Source organism: Garra rufa, chromosome 13 (assembly GCF_049309525.1).
Source record: "Garra rufa chromosome 13, GarRuf1.0, whole genome shotgun sequence".
In the NCBI taxonomy this organism is placed as follows: domain Eukaryota; kingdom Metazoa; phylum Chordata; class Actinopteri; order Cypriniformes; family Cyprinidae; genus Garra; species Garra rufa.
Window position 1 is genome coordinate 28,648,054 of NC_133373.1, and position 19,009 is coordinate 28,667,062.

At 37.8% G+C, this 19,009-nt stretch overlaps 2 protein-coding genes across 2 annotated transcripts in view; both read right to left on the bottom strand.

The window, feature by feature from the left end:
* Window positions 1-3,498, bottom strand: part of adgb (androglobin) — a 65,801-nt gene extending 62,303 nt beyond the window's left edge. The window contains exons 1-3 of the mRNA XM_073816464.1: window positions 2,945-3,498; window positions 1,606-1,741; window positions 1,228-1,317 (exon numbers count right to left, since the gene is read on the bottom strand). Of these exons, the coding sequence (XP_073672565.1) occupies window positions 1,228-1,317; window positions 1,606-1,741; window positions 2,945-3,021 (303 nt within the window). The 5' untranslated portion in view covers window positions 3,022-3,498. The remainder of the gene's footprint in view (window positions 1-1,227; window positions 1,318-1,605; window positions 1,742-2,944) is intronic.
* Window positions 3,499-4,970: 1,472 nt separating this feature from the next.
* rab32a (RAB32a, member RAS oncogene family) overlaps window positions 4,971-19,009 on the bottom strand; it is an 18,392-nt gene continuing 4,353 nt past the window's right edge. Inside the window, exons 2-3 of the mRNA XM_073816680.1 lie at window positions 13,226-13,503; window positions 4,971-6,015 (exon numbers count right to left, since the gene is read on the bottom strand). Coding sequence (XP_073672781.1) covers window positions 5,866-6,015; window positions 13,226-13,503 — 428 coding nt within the window. The 3' untranslated portion in view covers window positions 4,971-5,865. The remainder of the gene's footprint in view (window positions 6,016-13,225; window positions 13,504-19,009) is intronic.

Consider the following 19,009-nt stretch of genomic DNA (forward strand, 5'->3'; position numbering starts at 1 on the left):
TCTCACAATGCTGACTTTATAACTCACAACTGCGAGTTCATATCATATATCATATCATATCATATCACATTGTGAGATTAAAAGATGCAGAAACGGGCTTCCATAGTTTTTAAAACTGATAACAAGAAGAAATCTTTACTAAGCAGCAAATTAGCATATTATAATGATTTCTGAAGGATCACTCTTCCACTGAAGAGTGGAGTAATGGCTGCTGAAAATTCAGTTTTGCCATCACAAGAATACATTTCATTTCAAAATATATATTAAAACAGAAATCAGTTCCTTCAAACTGTAATACTCAAACTCAGAGCGATAATTTGAGATTTCACCATAAAACATGTAAATTTAGCTGAACAATGATTATTGAAAGTGATTATAGTTGTGCTAACTGGGCATATTAGATATTACAATTTGTGTGACTAAAGAAATGACAAATATATTAAATTATCTTTCATTTTCCAAAGTTTTTGTCCCACTACTATCATATTGACCCTCTGAGGGACATGAATCCATGAATATTTGATAATCTTCTGTTAATGGACTTTTAATCAAATGTAAATTGAAGGCTCTTAATATCACTCACATACTTGGAGAGAAAAATAGCAGCTATCATCTTTTTATCCCAACTGTTGCCATGGAAATGACAACAGAGCTGACCTTCATTCGTTCTGTCAATTAAACATCTTAAATACAGCTAGTCAGATGGCAAAAATAATTGGTTTCAGAGCTCTAGTGCCTAGCCTTGATTGCCTTGTGATTTTGCTGCTTGTTGTGACTATTTAGCATCACATGAGTTGCCTAGACTCATCAAAATGGAGGAATAATTGTAAAATGTTGTGCTGGGCATGAGGTAATTTAATCACAACCTGAACTCTTATGAAAGCGACATAAACAGATTTCACTAATTCGGCTCAGCACTGAGTATTTGATTGTATTTTCCCAAAAAAACATGCAACTAAAAAACAGGGTCCACACAAAATGGACAAGTATGCTTTGTATGTGAGTTGGATGGTCATGTCAGCACAAGATTAGTTTAGTTCATGTTGTTAGATTGAGCGGAGCTTTACATATCACAATCAATCTCAAAACTACACTTTTAAGTACACTTGACAGTTGGCAATTTTTTTTTTTGTTGCAAACTCTGTTTAACTTTACCTACCCAGGTTAATACAGTTTGTTGGACCTGCAAGAAAAGTGAAAACACTTATATGCCTGAGAAACCCTTACCTTATTATGCATGTACTCTAAAGGACGTTTCCAAGTGTGTACTCTCAAGGAGGCAGGAAGTTCAACCTTCCCTTCTGGATCATCAAAGAGCTGTTGACAATGTTGTTACATAAAACACTCAGCGTGGATTTAGATTCGCATTGAAGGGAAAACAAATACAAAACCGAATAAAAGCTATTAAAAAATGATGATCAAATTACAAAGTGCATGGTGCCAACCACTCTGACTCATCAGTTGAAATGCTACAGTGCATCTCTCAAGCCAAGCAGTTTTCTGAAACAGATTTATGCTCTCACCAGCACCGACATTGCTCTGTAAAGCTTTTTATAAAGGAAAGACTACTGCATATGAAATCATGTTCTATTCATTAATTCTCACCTTGCTATCCTTAGGGGCTTTAGCTGCATCCCATTTCTCAGCATTGACCTCAGTGTCGCTCCACTCCGGCCAGAGAGAGATGAGAATCTTCTTTGGCTCTTCAGGGCTTTCTGATGTACTGACCACTGAGGATGCTCTAGAGACAGTGCATTGTTAATGTAATCTATTAAAAAAGACTATTTGATACAATAACTTCATTTGAATTTGCATAATAATTTGTGATTGTTTTTTTTTTCTATTACTTTTTATCTAAACTGCATATTACTATCAATCTCTCTCTCTCTACCTTCCTATAATTACAGTTGAGGTCAAAAGTTTACATACACCTTGCAGAATTTGCAAAATGTTAATTATTTTACCAAATTAAGAGGGACCATGCAAATGCATGTTTTTTTTTATTATTTAGTGCATTTACATAATCCACAAGAGAAAATAATAGTTGAATTTATAAAAATGACCCCGTTCAAAAGTTTACATATACTTGGTTCTTAATACTGTGTTGTTACCTGAATGATCCACAGCTGTGTTTTTTTTTGTTTTTTTTTGTGATAGTTGTTCATGAGTCACTTAAAACTGCCCGCTGGTCCCACAAATTCTTTGGTTTTTCAAACCCTTTCCAACAATGACTGTATGATTTTGAGATCCATCTTTTCATCCTAAGGACAACTGATGGACTCATGTGCAACTATTACAGAAGGTTGAAATGCTCACTGATGCTCCAGAAGGAAAAACGATGCATTAAGATCCAACGGTGTAAACTTTTTAAAAAGTAAAATAATTAACATTTTGCATATTCGGCAAGGTTCATGTAAATTTTTGACCTCAGCTGTAGGTTTACAACTTTATTTTCTTTTGCACACTTAATTCCAAATGCTGTTTTTCTTCTTCGGGGAACAAAAATCTAGCTGAATTAAATGCTAAATTAATTAATGAATTAATAGAATTTGTAATCTCTTTGTATTAACATACGGGTAACCGCAAAGAAAATGTGATTACACGTTATTATTCGTAATGATAAAAAAAAGTAACGTTAGGCCTGTTGTTGTTAATCCAAAATAAACATAAATACACAATTTTGTGTTTGGGACTCATAAAAGCTGCAAGGAAAATATATATACGTTAACCTGCCAAAAACAAATGTATGGTGTCAAATACCGACCTCTAATATTTTACTAAAACATAAACAACTTATGTAAGCTAAGAACAAACATAATACAGTAAAGATATAAGGTGAAATAATTTGTTTTTAACTATATTATCTGTTATTTATCCATGTTATTGAAACATTTAAAGGGAATAAACACAGCGAGGAATTAACAAATCTTTAGCCAAACCTTACTCTTTTTTGGGAGAATGTCCAGGCGAAGAAGCGACGAGGCTGGAGGAGGACGTCTTTTTCTTGGGTAACTTCGACATTGCTAGTGTACGTAGGCCTTATTTCTAATCTAAGAGTTCGTAGTTTGAAGCTACACTTGGCTGATTAAAGCACGGAAGATAATGATGAATAGGAAGCTATACCCAGGGTGAGACTCAGGCAGTAGGGAAAGTTTGCCATGTTGCTAGGCGACAGGATCGCTTGGGATTGCCGACAGCACGAGCTCAGCGCTTTATTACCAACTCACGCCAATAAACTCCTCCTGACCTCCTCAAACAAACCCTTGAGTCTATCCACTGTCGTTTAGCGATGGGAAGAAAGACTCGTCTTTTTCTCCTCTTTCTAACAGTTCATTTCAAAGAACCGATTCCAAAAACTGAATCAGCTTTTTTACTTACCTTACCTTTTACTTACCTTACCTAGCTTACCTTTTACGTCAACACGTAATTGCGTCATCACGCGATGCCTGAGGTCTCATCTTATTTATTTAGGACTATTTATTGAAAAGTCACAATTATGTTTGTTTCTATTCAAATAAAATAAAAATGAGCTTAGAACCTCGACTGAGAACAGAGAACCATTTTATAGAGTGTTTTTTTAACAACGTGTCATCAATTGGCTATATTGGCACTAAACATAAACAATGCCACTGAACCGAATGAGACTCGCATATTTTGCTGATTATTGCTGCTGAAAATGGTCAATAGTTGTCATTGTTTATGTTTAGTGCCACCAATATAGCCAATTGATGACACGTTGTTAAAAAAAAACACTCTATAAAATGGTTCTGTGTTTATCGAGAGTTGTTGACTTAAGAAGGAATTGTTCAGAACGGCTTTCCCTGGTGAAAAAAACAGCATTTGCTAGGTAGTTTTGATGCTGGGATGTTGGTTAGGTAGGTTTTGATGCTGTTTATGCATGCTGGTCCTTAGCTGGTCATGTGCTGGTCAAGGACCAGCATAAACCAGCAAAAGGACCAGCACCCTCATGTCGTTCCAAACCCATAAGACCTTTGTTCATCTTCGGAACACAAATTAAGATATTTTTGATGAAATCTGAAAGCTTTCTGACCTTCCATAGACAACAAGGGCAGGGTTGCCAGGTTTTCACAACAAAATACCAATTGCCACTCAAAACTAGCCCAAAAGCAGCCCAATCACGTTTGAGGGGGTCCCCCAGTGAAAATCACGTTCCAGGGGGTAAAATACACGGTTAGTAGTGGGGTTCCTCTGGTAAAATTAGTATTCCAATGGCTAAATATTACGTTATTGGGGTTGCTTCAACCCGCAGACATGAAACCCGTGGCAACAGTTTCACTACCACTACCTTCTGCTTGTAAACAAGGTGCCATGTATGCGTTGTGGTACTCTCAATAATGGCAGTGGAGACGACTTTTTTGAATAAAGTAGTTATTTTTAAGTTTTTTTGCGCACAAAAAGTTTTCTTGTAGCTTCATCAAATTACAGTTGAACCACTGATGTCACATGGACTATTTTGTCGATGTTCTTCATACCTTTCTGGGCCTAGTTCTAACATGGTAGGAACCTTGCTGTCTGAAGGTCAGAGGGTCAGAAAGCTCTGAGATTTCATTTTTGGGTGAATTATCCCTTTAATGAACCCATTCTCCAATATACGTTTAGTCTATACACTGCCTTATACATGTATGGCACAATAACTATGATTTTTCTGAAATTGATGGCACTGTTTTAAAGTATAGCTGATTCTGTCCCTTTTTCCAGTCATACAAAGCTCGTCCTCCATTTTAAGAAGACCTACGGCAATGTTTCACCTGCACTGGATCCAGGATTTTAATAGCATTCTGAATTCTCATGCAGCTTGGGAAAGACAACCAATTACTATTGCATAAAAATACAGAGTGCCACATTTTATATTATCATAATTATATTATAATGAAGCTTTTGTTAGAATTTCAAATTTGAAGCCACATCCTCTCACATATTCATTGAGAACACACAAGAAAAGACTAGGAACAGTTTAAAAAGTTTTATTCTGTCTTTGTAACTTCAACAAACATTTGTTTGCAAACTTGACAAATTCGTTCCAGCATATTAAAATGTATTTTTGCCTTCAGGTAATTTTAGGATAAAGCCATGGACAGAGCAAATGCTCAGATCCCTCATTGAGTACCAATTAAAAAACAATTAATAAACATATTTAAACGTTAACATGTACAAGCCTGAGGAAACCCAACATGACATTACTCTTTGAACCACATGCTTTTAGGCCCATGATTCTTACAAATCTCTCATTAGAGGACAATTCAAATTTCGTTTCTTCATCAAATTATTGTGGTAAGAGCTTTAAAGCTGATTGTTGGATCTTCACAACAGATTAATGCCCTGGGAATATGTCCTATTTTGCCATAAAGTGACATCTTGAGAACTTTTTCCTCCAAAAATTTAGGGTGGCGATTCCCAGCAGCAGATGCAAATAGTCCAGAAACCATTAAAACAGGTCAGCCTCTGTGACAAAGGCATTAGTTCAATTCAATTTCAGCTAAGAACTTTTACTGGTGTTTGCCTGGTCCTATGACACCCATTTAGTTTCATTCGTTTAAGCAATATTACAACAAGCACACATTGAAGTAACTTGCTTGACACTATTAAAAGGACAAACACGGCACAGAACAAGAGTGAGAGAGAGAGAAAAACTGGTCATTAAAAGCATCAGAAAGATGTTTTCATCTGATCATCTATCCTTTGGAAGTGATGTCTTCTCCCCTATTAGAGCACAAACTGTCGACCCCTGGTTATGCATGTGATCCGTGGCAGGGGTTTGGGATGAGGTGGGATTGGGGGATTCGTCGAGCTCGGTCCCAGGCCTCCTTTCCATGTCAGATGATGGGACACACGAGAGCATCCACACTAGCAACATCCTGGCTTGATCTCAGCAGGCACTGTTTGTTGGTCCAGTTTAATCTTGTCACCATTGTTCTCCTCATATGGAAGACCTTTATCGTTGAGTAGGATGTTCTCCACCAGGAACCGGGCAGCCTCATCAACATTGATGTTCTCCTGCAGTGAACAGAGTCAAAATGTTAAAGAGATAGTTTAACCGAAAATCACTCCTCATATTGTTCTAAACCTGTAGGACTTTCTTTCTCATGCAGAACACAAAGGAGATATTTTGAAGATCATTACTTGAACTGTTTTTGACATAAAATAAAGGTGCTTCACGATGCCATAGAAGAACCTTTTTGTCTAAATGGTTACATAAAGAACTTTTGAACAACTTTCAACAACCTTTCTTTTCACAAAAGGTTCTGTGGCAAAGAAGGTTCTTCAGATTATAAAAAGGTAAGAAAGAGATGGTTCTTTAAAGAACCTTTGACTGAATGGTTGTTTGTAGAACCAAAAATGGTTCTTCTATGGCATCGCTGTGAAGAACCTTTTAAAGCACCTTTATTTTTAAGAGTGTACAGTGAAAGTCAACTGGGTCCAAACAGTAATGGAGCTTCAAAATTTCTTCTTTTGTGCTCCTCAGAAAAAAGAAACCATACAGGTTTGGAACAACACTGAAACATTTCCAAAATATTAAGATCATTTACAGAACAGTCAATAGACTTGTTAAGCTAAACTGAGTGCGTAGTGAAGCTTCGAGAGGTACTTCAGCATTAAGCTGGATTGATGGCACCCGCCTACACGACGTCTTTCTTCTCATCGCTTTTTTAATACAATTCACTGTCTTTCCATTTACATCCCTCTATCCCTAAGCAGTCTGTGGCTTCAAAGCGAGAGAGTGTGAATGAGACTGATTTGAGGAAAAGGGCAGAAAACAGAAAGGTTAAACAAAAGCCAACCAACCATCCATATTTGTCATTCACCCAGAGTACTGCACACAATACAGGTGGTACGGCCATGCTGAGAGAAAATTACTGTTTCTATGAGACAATTGATGTCCAGGGCATGAAAACAAGATAATCAAAAATGCAAATGCATTTCGCTACGGAACGCTATTTGTTTGCAGTGAGCAATGTAAATAACTTGAATTTTCAAGCTTGTTAAAAATCATGACTGTATTGATGCATGGCTTTCAGAAAGTGTTCTGTGCTCTTGCTTGTTTTCAAGGACGGTGTCCTGTTGTGACTTTTTTTTTGGTAGAAACGATGGTTGAAATTACTGCCATTTAGAGAACTACAAGCTTGTTTAAACTTAAAGGATTAGTTCACTTCCAGAATAAAAATTCTAATTAAAAATGTATTCACTCCACATCATCCAAGATTTTTTCCACAGTCACAAAGTTTCTTAAGGAAAACATTTCAGGATTTTTCTCCATATAGTGGTTTCAATGTAGCCTCAAAGGGCTCTACATAATCCCAGCCTAGGAATAAGGGTCTTATCTAGAAAAACGATTGGTCATTTTCTACAAAAATAAATAAATAAATTTACATACTTTTTATCCACAAGTGCTCATCTTGCACTAACTCGACCTCATGCAATACGTAAATCGCGCACTTGTGACATAGTCAGAAGTACTGACCCAGTGTAAAGAAAGTCAAACGCACTTTACAGAAAAGGTAAAACAACGATGTCCAACGATTTTGTAGTTGGAGGAGAAAATTAGATGGCCCTACCCTACCTTTCGGAACAGAAGTACAAACAAAAAGCTAACCACGTGTGACTTTTCCAATGTGATTACGCAATGCGTGAAGATGTGCATGTACAATCGCAGAGCTAGTGCAAAATGAGCATTTGTGGTTAAAAAGTTATTTTTGTTTTTGTTTCTTACAGAAAATGACCAATCGTTTTGCTAGATAAGACACTTATTCATCGGCTGGGATTGTGTAGAGCCCTTTGAAGCTGCATAGAAACTGCAATTTGGAAGTTCAACCCATTGGGAACCATTGAACTCCACTATATGAAGAAAAATCCTGGAATATTTTCCGCGAAAAACTTACAGTCGAGGTCAAAAGTTTACATCCCCCTTTCAGAATCTGCAAAAATGTAAATTATTTTACCAAAATTAGAGGGATCATACAAAATGCATGTTATTGTTTATTTAGTACTGACCTCAATAAGATATTTCACGTAAAAGACGTTTACATATAGTCCACAAGAGAAAAAAAAGGTGAATTTACAAATATGTTCATGAGTCCCTTGTTTGTCCTGAACAGTTAAACTGCCAAAAATCCCACAATTTTTTTTAGTTTTCCAGCATTTTTGTGTATTTGAATCCTTTCCAACAATAACTGTATGATTTTGAGATCCATCTTTTCACACTGAGGACAACTGAGGGACTCATATGCAACTATTACAGAAGGTTCAAATGCTCACTGATGCTCCAGAAGCAAACCAATGCATTAAGAGCTGGGGGGTAAAAACTTTTGAAAAGAATGGAGTACATGCGTACATTTTTGTTATTTTGCCTAAATATTATATCTTTTCATTTAGTACTGCCCTTTAGAGGCTACAGATGATACTTACATGTTTCCCAGAAGACAAAATAAGACAAATTTACCCCAATATTTAAATGCATGATGTCTTAATACATGTTTTTTCCTTCTGGAACATCAGTGAGCGTTTGAACCTTCTGTTTGAACCTTCTGAACTAATTAGTCCCTTAGTTGTCCTCAGTGTGAAAAGGTGGATCTCAAAATCATACAATCATTGTTGGAAAGTGTTCAAAAAAAGAATTTGTGGGACCTGAAGGATTTTTCTGAAGAACAGCAGGCAGTGTAACTGTTCAGGACAAACAAGGGACTCGTGAACAATTATCACTAAACAAACAAACAAAAAAAAAAAACAGCTGTGGATCATTCAGGTAAGAACACAGTATTCAGAATCAAGTGTATGTAAACTTTTGAAGGGGGTCATTTTAATAATTTCAACTATTATTTCTCTTGTGGACTATATGTAAACATGTCTTATGTGAAATATCTTATTCAGGTCAGCACTAAATAAACAATAACATGCATTTTGTATGATCCCTCTTATTTTGGCAAATTAATTAACATTTTGCAGATTCTGAAAGGGGATGTAAACTTTTGACCTCAACTGTATTTCTTTGTGACTGAAGAAATAAAGACATGGACATCCTGGATGACATGGGGGTGAGTAAATTATAAGGACATTTTAATTCTAGAAGTGAACTAATACTTGAAATACATGCTGTGAAATTATAATGCTACTCAATTACAACTAAAGAGCTCACAGATCCCTGTAGCTTACTGCTTTGCCAACACACAATGGCTGTGTCTCATTTAGAAGGCTGCGCCCTCCGGAGGTCGAATCCTCTGGAGGTTGCATCCTTTGTAGGATGTGTAAACGAAGTGTCCTCAACTTAGAAACAAACGAGATGGCCTTTGTAGGACGGGCGGAAAAGGAAACAGGATTTATCACGTTGCTATGCCAACACATTTAGAGCATTGTTACGCTCTCACATTACTTAAATTAAGGAACAAAGTTCATCTGTTAAGATAAATTAAGAACAAAGTTTATCCGTTTTTACTGATTTAAATTCTAAACACCACATCTTTGCTTGTGTGTATACATCTGCCAGCGCCGGCATTTTTTAAAATTAACGACAGTTGTTTGCAACGCAAAGAATTGTGGGTTATCTGTAGTGGCAAAGGATACACCTCATGCATCCTTCGAATTTCTGTGAAAGAAGGGCGCATTCGAAGGTCGCATTTGAAGTGTCCTACTTGCTTTTCTGAAATGAGACAGCCTCGATGACGTATGCAGCCTTCGAATGCGACCTCCGGAGGACGCGGCCTTCTAAATGAGACACAGCTACTGATACAAAACTGCAAAAAATGTCTTATTGTCCAGTAAAATGTCTAAAAATGAAAAGAAAAAGACATTTTCTAAAGACGCAAAAATGTGTAATGTTAGACTTTATTTAAAGAATATAATTTAAATTAACTTTTTAATTTTCCTTACTATTATTTTTTCTTGTTTTAAGCATGAAATGAACACACTTTTCATAGATCATCATCTACCATCTATCTATCCAAGGCAAAATGGTCTTCTATAATGTTCTGCAATTGTCATTTGTTCAAAAAAGTGGGACAAAGTGCAAAAACAAAATACACATGCGGTCCACTGGGAAAGGAGCCATAGTGGAATATAAAAAGGGAGAGAGGGAACCGATCTTTAGATCAGTATAGAGACTTGATTGAACACGAGGAGGTCCCAATAGATGAGAGCCGACACATTCACCATACACAAACATGCACGTGCACAAACACACACATTTACACACGACAGGTGCCAGAGCTCCATGCCAGACATCTGTGTGCTTGAGTCCCTAATGGAGAGATCTATTTCAGAAACATGTGCTTATGCAGACTGACTGATGAGACACCTTCTGTTAAACAGTTAAGACCAGACACTGCTACAGACAGAAACCGAACAAACACTTTTTAAATAGCAAGACACAGTCAAGATATATTTAAGGCCAAAACGTGTGACTTTCGAGGGGTACAATTTAACAGGGCATTAAATACCTGCATGATCACACACTACTCAAGACACTGTACTCCCCAGAATTAACAAACAGACATTTCCTTCTCCCTGTTTCTCATTTCTTCCTTCTCTTATTTCAGAGTATTTTTCTTTAGCCAACTTCATTTATCCAGATCCACCTAACATCCCTCAAATTTGTAGGAAAGAGATTAATGTGCAAAACATATCAAAGAAACTGCTGATGTAAGATTCTTAACACATATTTCATTACCTTTTGCAGCATTTTTAAGATTCAGCTGATACTGTAAAATATGTGACTATGGATCTTAGTCAGGAATGACAACCATTTATAATAAAATCCAGTGAAAGTCAGCATACTGCAGGCACTGACTTCCATGTCACAAATGAAACGGCATAAATAATCATAGTTAAATATAGTTAAATAAATTATAAATTAATAAATAACCTAATGATTAATTAAATATATACAGTCTAGCCCGAAATTATTCATACCCCTGGCAAATTCTGACTTTTATTCAACCAGCAAGGTTTTTTTTATTAGAAATGACAGATGTCTACCAGAAGATAAGACGATGTACAAGAAGCATCATTGTGGAAAAAATTACTCATCTTTTATTTACATTTGAACAAAAAGTGGCATGTCCAAAATTATTCATACCCTTCTCAATAATCAATAGAAAAGCCTTTATTGGCTATTACAGCAATCAGACGCTTCCTATAATTGCTGACCAGCTTTCTGTATGTTTCCACTGGTATTTTTGCTGATTCATCTTTAGCGATGAGCTCTAACTCTTTCAGGTTGGAGGGTCTCCTTGCCATCACCCTGATCTTTAGCTCATTTAAGTCAGGACTCTGGCTGGGCCACTGCAAAACGTTAATGTTTTTGTCTGCTAACCAGTTCTTCACCACTTTTGCTGTGTGTTTTGGGTCGTTGTCATGCTGAAATGTCCACTGGTGCCCAAGGCCAAGTTTCTCTGCAGACTGCCTGATGTTGTTGTTGAGAATTTTGATGTATTGCTCCTTTTTCATGGTGCTGTTTACTGTGATTAAGTTCCCTGGTCCACCGGCTGACAAACACCCCCAAAACATTAGGTTCCCACCACCATGTTTGACTGTGGGGATGGTGTTCTTAGGGTTGAAGGCTTCTTTTTTACGCAAATGAAGGCTACATCATTGTGGCCAAGCAATTCAATTTTTGTTTCATCTGGCCATAAAACAGAAGAATAGAAGTCTTCTTCTTTGTCCAGATGAGCATTTACAAAGGTCAAGCTTTTGTGTGCCTTATCTGGAGAAGTGGTGTCCTCCTTGGTCTGTGTCCGTGGAGCCCAGCGGTGTGCAGTGTCTGCTGGACTGTCTGCCTTGAGATGTTGCCACCAGCAGAGCCCAGATTCATCAGGATGGCCTTTGTGGTGATCCTTGGATTCTTTTTTTTACCTCTTTTACTATCCTCCTGGCCAGCACAGGTGTCACTTTTGGCTTCGGACCACGTCCTTTGAGATTTTTCACAGTGTGGAACGTCTTGTACTTTTTAGTAATACTTTGCACTGTAACCACTGTAACTTCAAAACATTTAGATATGGTCTTATAGCCCTTTCCTGACTTGTGAGCAGCCACAATGCGCAGCCGCAGGTCCTCAGTGAGCTCCTTTGTGTTAGCCATGACTGTCCACAAACCAACAGCAGTGAGCTTCTGTTTTTTACCTGTTGAGTTAATTAAAACAGCTGTTCCCAATGAATCAGGGTAATTAGGATGCTTTAGAACAGCTTGGACTATTTAGAATGGTATAGAACTTTGGATTTTCCCATAGACTGTGACAGTTTGCAAAGGGTATGAATAATTTTGGACATGCCACTTTTTGTTCAAATGTAAATTAAAAGCTGAGAAATATTTTAAAAATGAATAATAATACGTATTTCAATGCAATCTCAAACATAGCTGTATCAGTAAAATTTGATATTTAAAGGGAAATTTGATATTTTACTCAACCTCATATCGTTCCAAACCCATAAGACCTTCATTTATCTTCAGAACACAAATTAAGAAATTTTTGATGAAATCCAAATGCTTTCTGACAATCTGCAACTGAAATGTTTCCAGACCCAGAAACTTTAAGGATATTTTTCATAGCTTGAACCACTGACGTCACATGGACTATTTTAATGATGTCCTTACTACATTTCTGGATCTGGGAACATTTTAGTGGCATTGCTGTCTATGGAAGGTCAGAAAGCTCTCGGATTTCATCAAAAACATCTGAAATATTCTAATTCTAATCTAATGTCTAAAATTTGTGTTCCAAAGATGAATGAAGGTCTTACAGGTTTGGAATTACATAAGGGTGAGTAATTATTGACAGAATTTTCATTTTTGGGTGAACTATCCCTTAGAATTTTGTAAACACTGTGCCACTAATGCCATTTTAAATCAGTGGGCGAAGTTTCAGCAGTTAAAAAAATGTCTCCCTCAAAAATCCTATACATCCCGCTGCTTCACGTGATAAGTTACACACTGCGCATTTGACATATGTCTGGTGATTCAGGCATGAGGAGTGGCTAATGTTCTTAAGACTGCCGCAGTGGTGCCGTTTTGGCCCTAATACCATGGAAAATGTCAGCCATTTTAAATACTTGAACTAATATGGCAGCTTTCATGGTCGTCTGAGCTGATTAGAGAGGAAAGGTGTAGTAAGAAGCTTCTATTCTTAGCAAAAATGTCTTGTGACAAGTTCTCCTTCACTTTGACCCAGCACAAACAAACATTTAAGTGGCTAAGCGAACACAGAATGAGCTTATATTACCTTAGCTGACGTTTCAAACCAACCCAAAAAGCCAGCCTCCTTGCAGAAGTTGTCCATAAGTGTGGAATTGTTGGATCCGTCTTTTTTCTGGTCACATTTATTGGCGAGGAGGACCGAAGGGATGGGATTGCCATTGGCCAGTTTCACCTTGCTGTCCAAATCGTGCTTCCATTTTGAAACAGCCTCGAACGTAGAGCCCCGAGTAACATCAAAAACAACAAAAGCACCCACTGCCTCCTTATAGTAAACTCTGGTCATGTTGCCAAACCGCTCTTGACCTAAACATAAGACAAACATAATAAAAGCACAATTACTTTGAGTCCTAAAGAGTCAACCGATTGAAATTCAGCTTAATTTCCTAACATGTTTTCTATACATTTGTATAATAGAGTTAATGAGACATGTGGTTGCTAATTAAGCAGGTTTATGTTAATCACTGCACTGCACTGAACATAAAGTCTGAGTGATTCTGGTCACAATCAGTCTGAGATGTGCTGCTCGGTCTCATAGTTGAACTTGCCTGGGGAGGGATAAAGCCCAGCACAGTGCAAAATCTTTGAAAGCTAGATGGACAGAAGAAAGGAAGAGTGGAGCGTAAGATTCACCCAGCGGTAGTTGCTAATAACACATCAAAGAACTGACTCAGTGCACACACCCCTCTCATATCCCTCTCACCTAAATTCACCACGCTTGCTTATGTCATTACTGTCTTGATATGTAAAAACTGAGAGAATACACCAAGCTTTTATATTCAAGTGTACATTTTTAAATGCACAAAGCGGCATGAGTAGAAAGCGATCAAATTAAAAATTAAGAAAGGAGAAAAAGAAACAGCTTTTGGACCCGCTACTTATTCTGACTAGCTTAAAAGGAAAAAATTGAGCTTGACCTCGTTTTTGATACAACACAGTAAGGCATTAGAACTAAGAGATGGTGAGGAGAAGTGAAAAATGAAAGAGAACAAGAACAAGACAAGACAACAAAGGGAAGACAAGCAACAGACAATTAGAAAAAGAGAACATGATAGAAAGAGACAGTGAACTTGCTTCATAGAGACCAAATCAGTCCTCATATTGAACCAAAGAGACACTCTAAGAGATTATTTGAGCTTATAACAACCATTTGCGATTACTGTGATTGTACTGTGATTTGAATGAAATTCTGTCATTTATTACTCATTCTCATGTCGTTCTAAACTTGTAAGACCTTTGTTCATCTTCGGAACGAAAAAAATATATTTTCGATGAAAACCAAGAGCTTTCTAACCCGGCATAGACTTCAACACAACTACCACGTTCAAGGCCCAGAAAGGTAGTATGGACATCAGTAAAACAATCCATGTGACATTAGTGGCTGAACCGTACTTTTATGAAGCTACGAGAATACGATTTTTGTTGGTGGTTTTGTGAAGTTTTGTGTTTTCCTTTAGGCTTTATAGGATTGTGAGTAAATCCGGACAGGCCCCTTTTTTAAACGACCCTGTTATAGCTTTTCCAAAGGGTAAGTTTAAACCTTTTTATAATTATTGACCTAGAGAGTCCAGAGAATCATACTGCAGTGTTTTTTTTCCAGATCGTGCAAAGAACCTAGTTCGCAAAAGTAGTTTTTTTACATCTTCTCAATCATTTAACAAACAATTTGATTGACAGCAGTGGTTCTAGAGGCAAAGTTGTCCAGAATGAGGAGTTCTGTCATATGATACGAATATTTCATTTATGTGCAAAAAACATGCAATGTAAAATCGTTTACGTCCTTGAAAAATGTGATATCGCCCCCTAGTGGCCGATCTTATTTTACTTTTTTCCAAATTTCTCACAGACCTTTGGGGTCTTAAGTCAAACAGGCCCACCAAGTTTCGTTCCAAACTGCCTCTGTTAACCATGTCTAATAGGCACTCAAACTTCATCGGCCAATGGTGGCCATGTTTTTTTTGAGATACACAAATGTCCTTATAAACACTTGTGGTGCTTTGGACCAAGCACAGTGTTTTTTTTATGTTGACAGGACAAATGGTTGCATAGGTATAGCCATTTTTATGTTTTTCCCTTTTTATAGCACCATTAAGTGCCCAAGCTCTGCGATTTTTGTCCTGCGACCTCAGGTTGAGCTCATAAGTGTTTTGAGTTTGCAGAAGATATCTCATTCCGTTCAGGAGTTACAGGCATTTTACTAAAAGCGGCCCTGCCCCTTTCTGACGTTTTGGCGTCCCTTTGCGACAGTGAGTGAAAAAAGTTCAACTATTTGATAATTATTGATATTCACACTCCAGAGAATCTTTCTGCGCTGGTTTGGTTCCGATCGGGCAAAAAACCTAGGACTAGTTCGCAAAAGTAGATTTCGCAAAAAATTCAAAATACCCGAATTTCGCCATACTCATGATCAAATTTGATGGGTTCATGCGTTTTGTCTGGTGTGAGCCAAGGATTTCGTTGACATAAGACACTTGAGCCTGCAACTGACGGTTTAGGAGTTATGAGCAGTTTTGTACTTTTGATCACAGTAGCGCCTTAGTCAGGCCGATTGGGGCGAGACTTGGTGGCGTCGGCGGCGGGAGTACTACCATCCCTCCAGGTTTTAAGTCTCTACGATTTATGGTTTGGTCTGCACTTTTTTTTTTCAGTTTTACGTGTGGATTGCTGATCTATTCTAACAATTACAATAGCTTGAACTCCTAAAGACTTTTTTCAACAATTTCTTCTCCTCCATGTCAGTCTTCGACGTGTGGTGCTGCTGATACAGGAGCCAGCATTCTGACATAAATCTCTCAAATTCTGTTCCGAAGATGAAGGTCTTACGGGTTTGAAGGGGAGTAATTAATAACAGAATTCATATAAAGTGTGTATGTATATATAACACAACACATAGCACATAGCTTAAATAATGATGCAATTTTACAACATCAAGATTAATTGAAGGCTTTTGCGTAATGCTGCATTTAATTGGTATATTTTTAACGATATGCTAAGCTAAATGCGATTTTTCAAAATCAAGTTGTGAACACCTAGCAATTAAGCAACCTAGAGCCCTCAGAATCAGATCAGTTACTTGTGGCAGTGTGCTGTTTCCCATAGGAACGAAAATACTTCAGAGCAGTTTCATGAGTCTAGAACACTCTAGTCTAGTGTTTATGCAGCAGTTAAGCCAGAGCCCAAACCACTCTCTCAGATCAGAGTTCAGACAGAGGAAGACTGTGATCACGGGCCTGTCTGTAATGCCTGACATCGCTTTGTTCTTTACTCTCTCACTTTTTCTTGGGAGTGTGAGAGATGCTGGGGAAGTGCAGCGAGGCAATGCATGTGTGTTTGTGATAAGAGAGAGACAGATTCACATCTTTCGCTTCTAAACCAGCAGGCTGAAGGGCATTGATATTTCTCTGTGTACAAACAGCACAGAGTATATGTAAAATTCAATTAATCAGTATTGTGGAAGCTACTTTAAATTTCATTTCACATGGACTATTTTGTCTATGTTCTTTGTACCTTTCTGGGCCTTGAACAAGGAATGACTCTGTCTATGCAGGGTCAGAAAGCCCTCAGATTTCATCAAAAATATCTTAATTTGTGTTCCGAAGGTGAACGAAGGTCTTACGGATTTGGAACAGCATGAGAATGAGTAACTAATGACAGAATTTCATTTTTGGGTGAACTATCCCTTTAAAGTCACTACTAAGCCCTCAGAACATTCACAGAGGAACATGTGGGTCACACAAACTGAATTTTTACAAGGCAAGATTTTTTGTCCCAGTCTAACCCTGTTTCCTACGGTTGCATACAATACGCCAGGTTTATAACGTGTACCTTCAGATGTCTATATTTGGTTTCCAGTGATCAGCATTGAAACATGGAGCACATTTCACCCCCCCAACGGTCTCAGTTCCATTATCTTCACTCTTTCAGCTACGCACTTCACACGCCAAAAGCTCCTTAGGTCTCTCAGCAGCTAATTGCTCTTGATTGCAGGTCTAAATTTAGACCATTTAACCTCAGGTGAACACACGGGAGGGCTGACACACAAGTAGACAGAACCTAATTTTTGTCTCCCAGTCCATTTTGGGCACACAGCCCTAAAAATCTTTTTTTTTTTAAACTCACTCTGACGAATTAAAGATACTAAATACCCAGAGACCAGACGCATACGAACTCACGAAGACATTTGGTGCGCTGGGCCAGTTGTCACAGAGCGAGTCAAGAAAGAAAATCTCAGAACCGCTTTTAGTTCCTAGAAACAGCATGCGAAGGGCCAGAATCGTACTCTTGATCAATACTTTATGCCACAATTTGCTGCGCATGCTGTTGTGAACTGGCATTTTCTCAGAATTAATGGTTCTCTGTGAGTGGTGCTATTATAGAAAAATAAAAGTCCAGTGAAGTCTGACTGAGCAAGCGAACAGTACCTGCAGTGCTTCACAGAAAGTCGGCTACTTATCGAAAGAGAAAAGGAGAACTGCTGAGAGTATAGTGTGAAAGCTGAGGCTTAGCCCGACATGAAAAAGGCAAATGGAGTTGTAAGCTCTTGTATTAAGTGAGAAGAAGCCACAGAGTGATGTAATAGTTTCACAACGAAAGGTGCTTTCCCTGGTCCATGGCTCCCTGAAGGGCGTGTGAAATTAGCAAAGAAAGAAATTTTTCAAATTCATATAGTTAATGCAATTCAAAGAAATGCACTTTGTCTTTGATTGTAAAAACAATTTATAGTCAAGTTATGCTTGTTAAGACTTTCTCTGTAGGCAAGAAGTCCTGACAGATCTGTGGAAAAACAATCCAACTGGTTTGGTTGGTTTATATACAGTGTCTTGTGAAAGTATTCATACCCCTTAATTTTTTTTCACATTTTGTTATGTTGCCACCGTATGTTAAACTGTCTTTTTTTTCCCACATCAATCTACATTCCATACACCATAATGGCAAAGCAATTTGCATAATGGCAAAGCAATTTGCCATTATGCAAATTTATTAAAAATAAAAACTTAAATGATTCCATTGCATAAGTATTCATACCCTTACCTGGTACAGTTGAAATTTAGCTCAGGAGGATTCATATTGCTTGTAGATGTTACTACACTTCGAGTGAAGTTAACCTGTGGCAAATTCACTTAAATAGGTATGACTTGGAAAGGCACACTTGGAATTTGCAAAAAAAAAAAAGCACCTAAAGGACCCTCAGACTGTGAGAAACAAGATTCTGTGGTCTGATGAACCTCAGTTCCAAGCATAAGGTTTGAAGGAAACCAGGCACTGCTCATCACCTGCAGAGTACCATCCCAAAAGTAAAGTGTGCTGGTAGCAGCCTCATACTATGGGGCTCTTTTTCAGTGGCAAGGACTCATCAGAGTAGAAAGAAAGCTCAAAGCACCAAAATATTGAGATCGCCTTAATGAAAACCCAGTCCAGAGCATTCAGAACCTCAGACTGGGCAGATGGTTCACCTTCCAACAGGACTATGAACCTAAGCACACAGCAAGAGTGGCTTAATATAGACAACTTTGTGAATGTCTCTGAGTGCCAAGGGTTCAGAGTCTGGGCCTAAACCCAACCAAACATTTCTGGAGAAACCCATCCAAGCTGACAGAGCTAGAGAGGTAAAGAGGTGAGGCAAAGAATGGCAGATAATTGCCAAATGTTGATGTGTGAATGCTTCAGCTAAGAACGACAGAGTTTAGGGTATGAATACTTATGCAATGTACTTATTTTACTTTTTTTTTATCAATTTAGTTTTTGCTAGTTTTTGCTTTGTCATTATGGTGTATGGAGTGTAGATTCATGTGGGGAAAAAGTAATTTAAAAC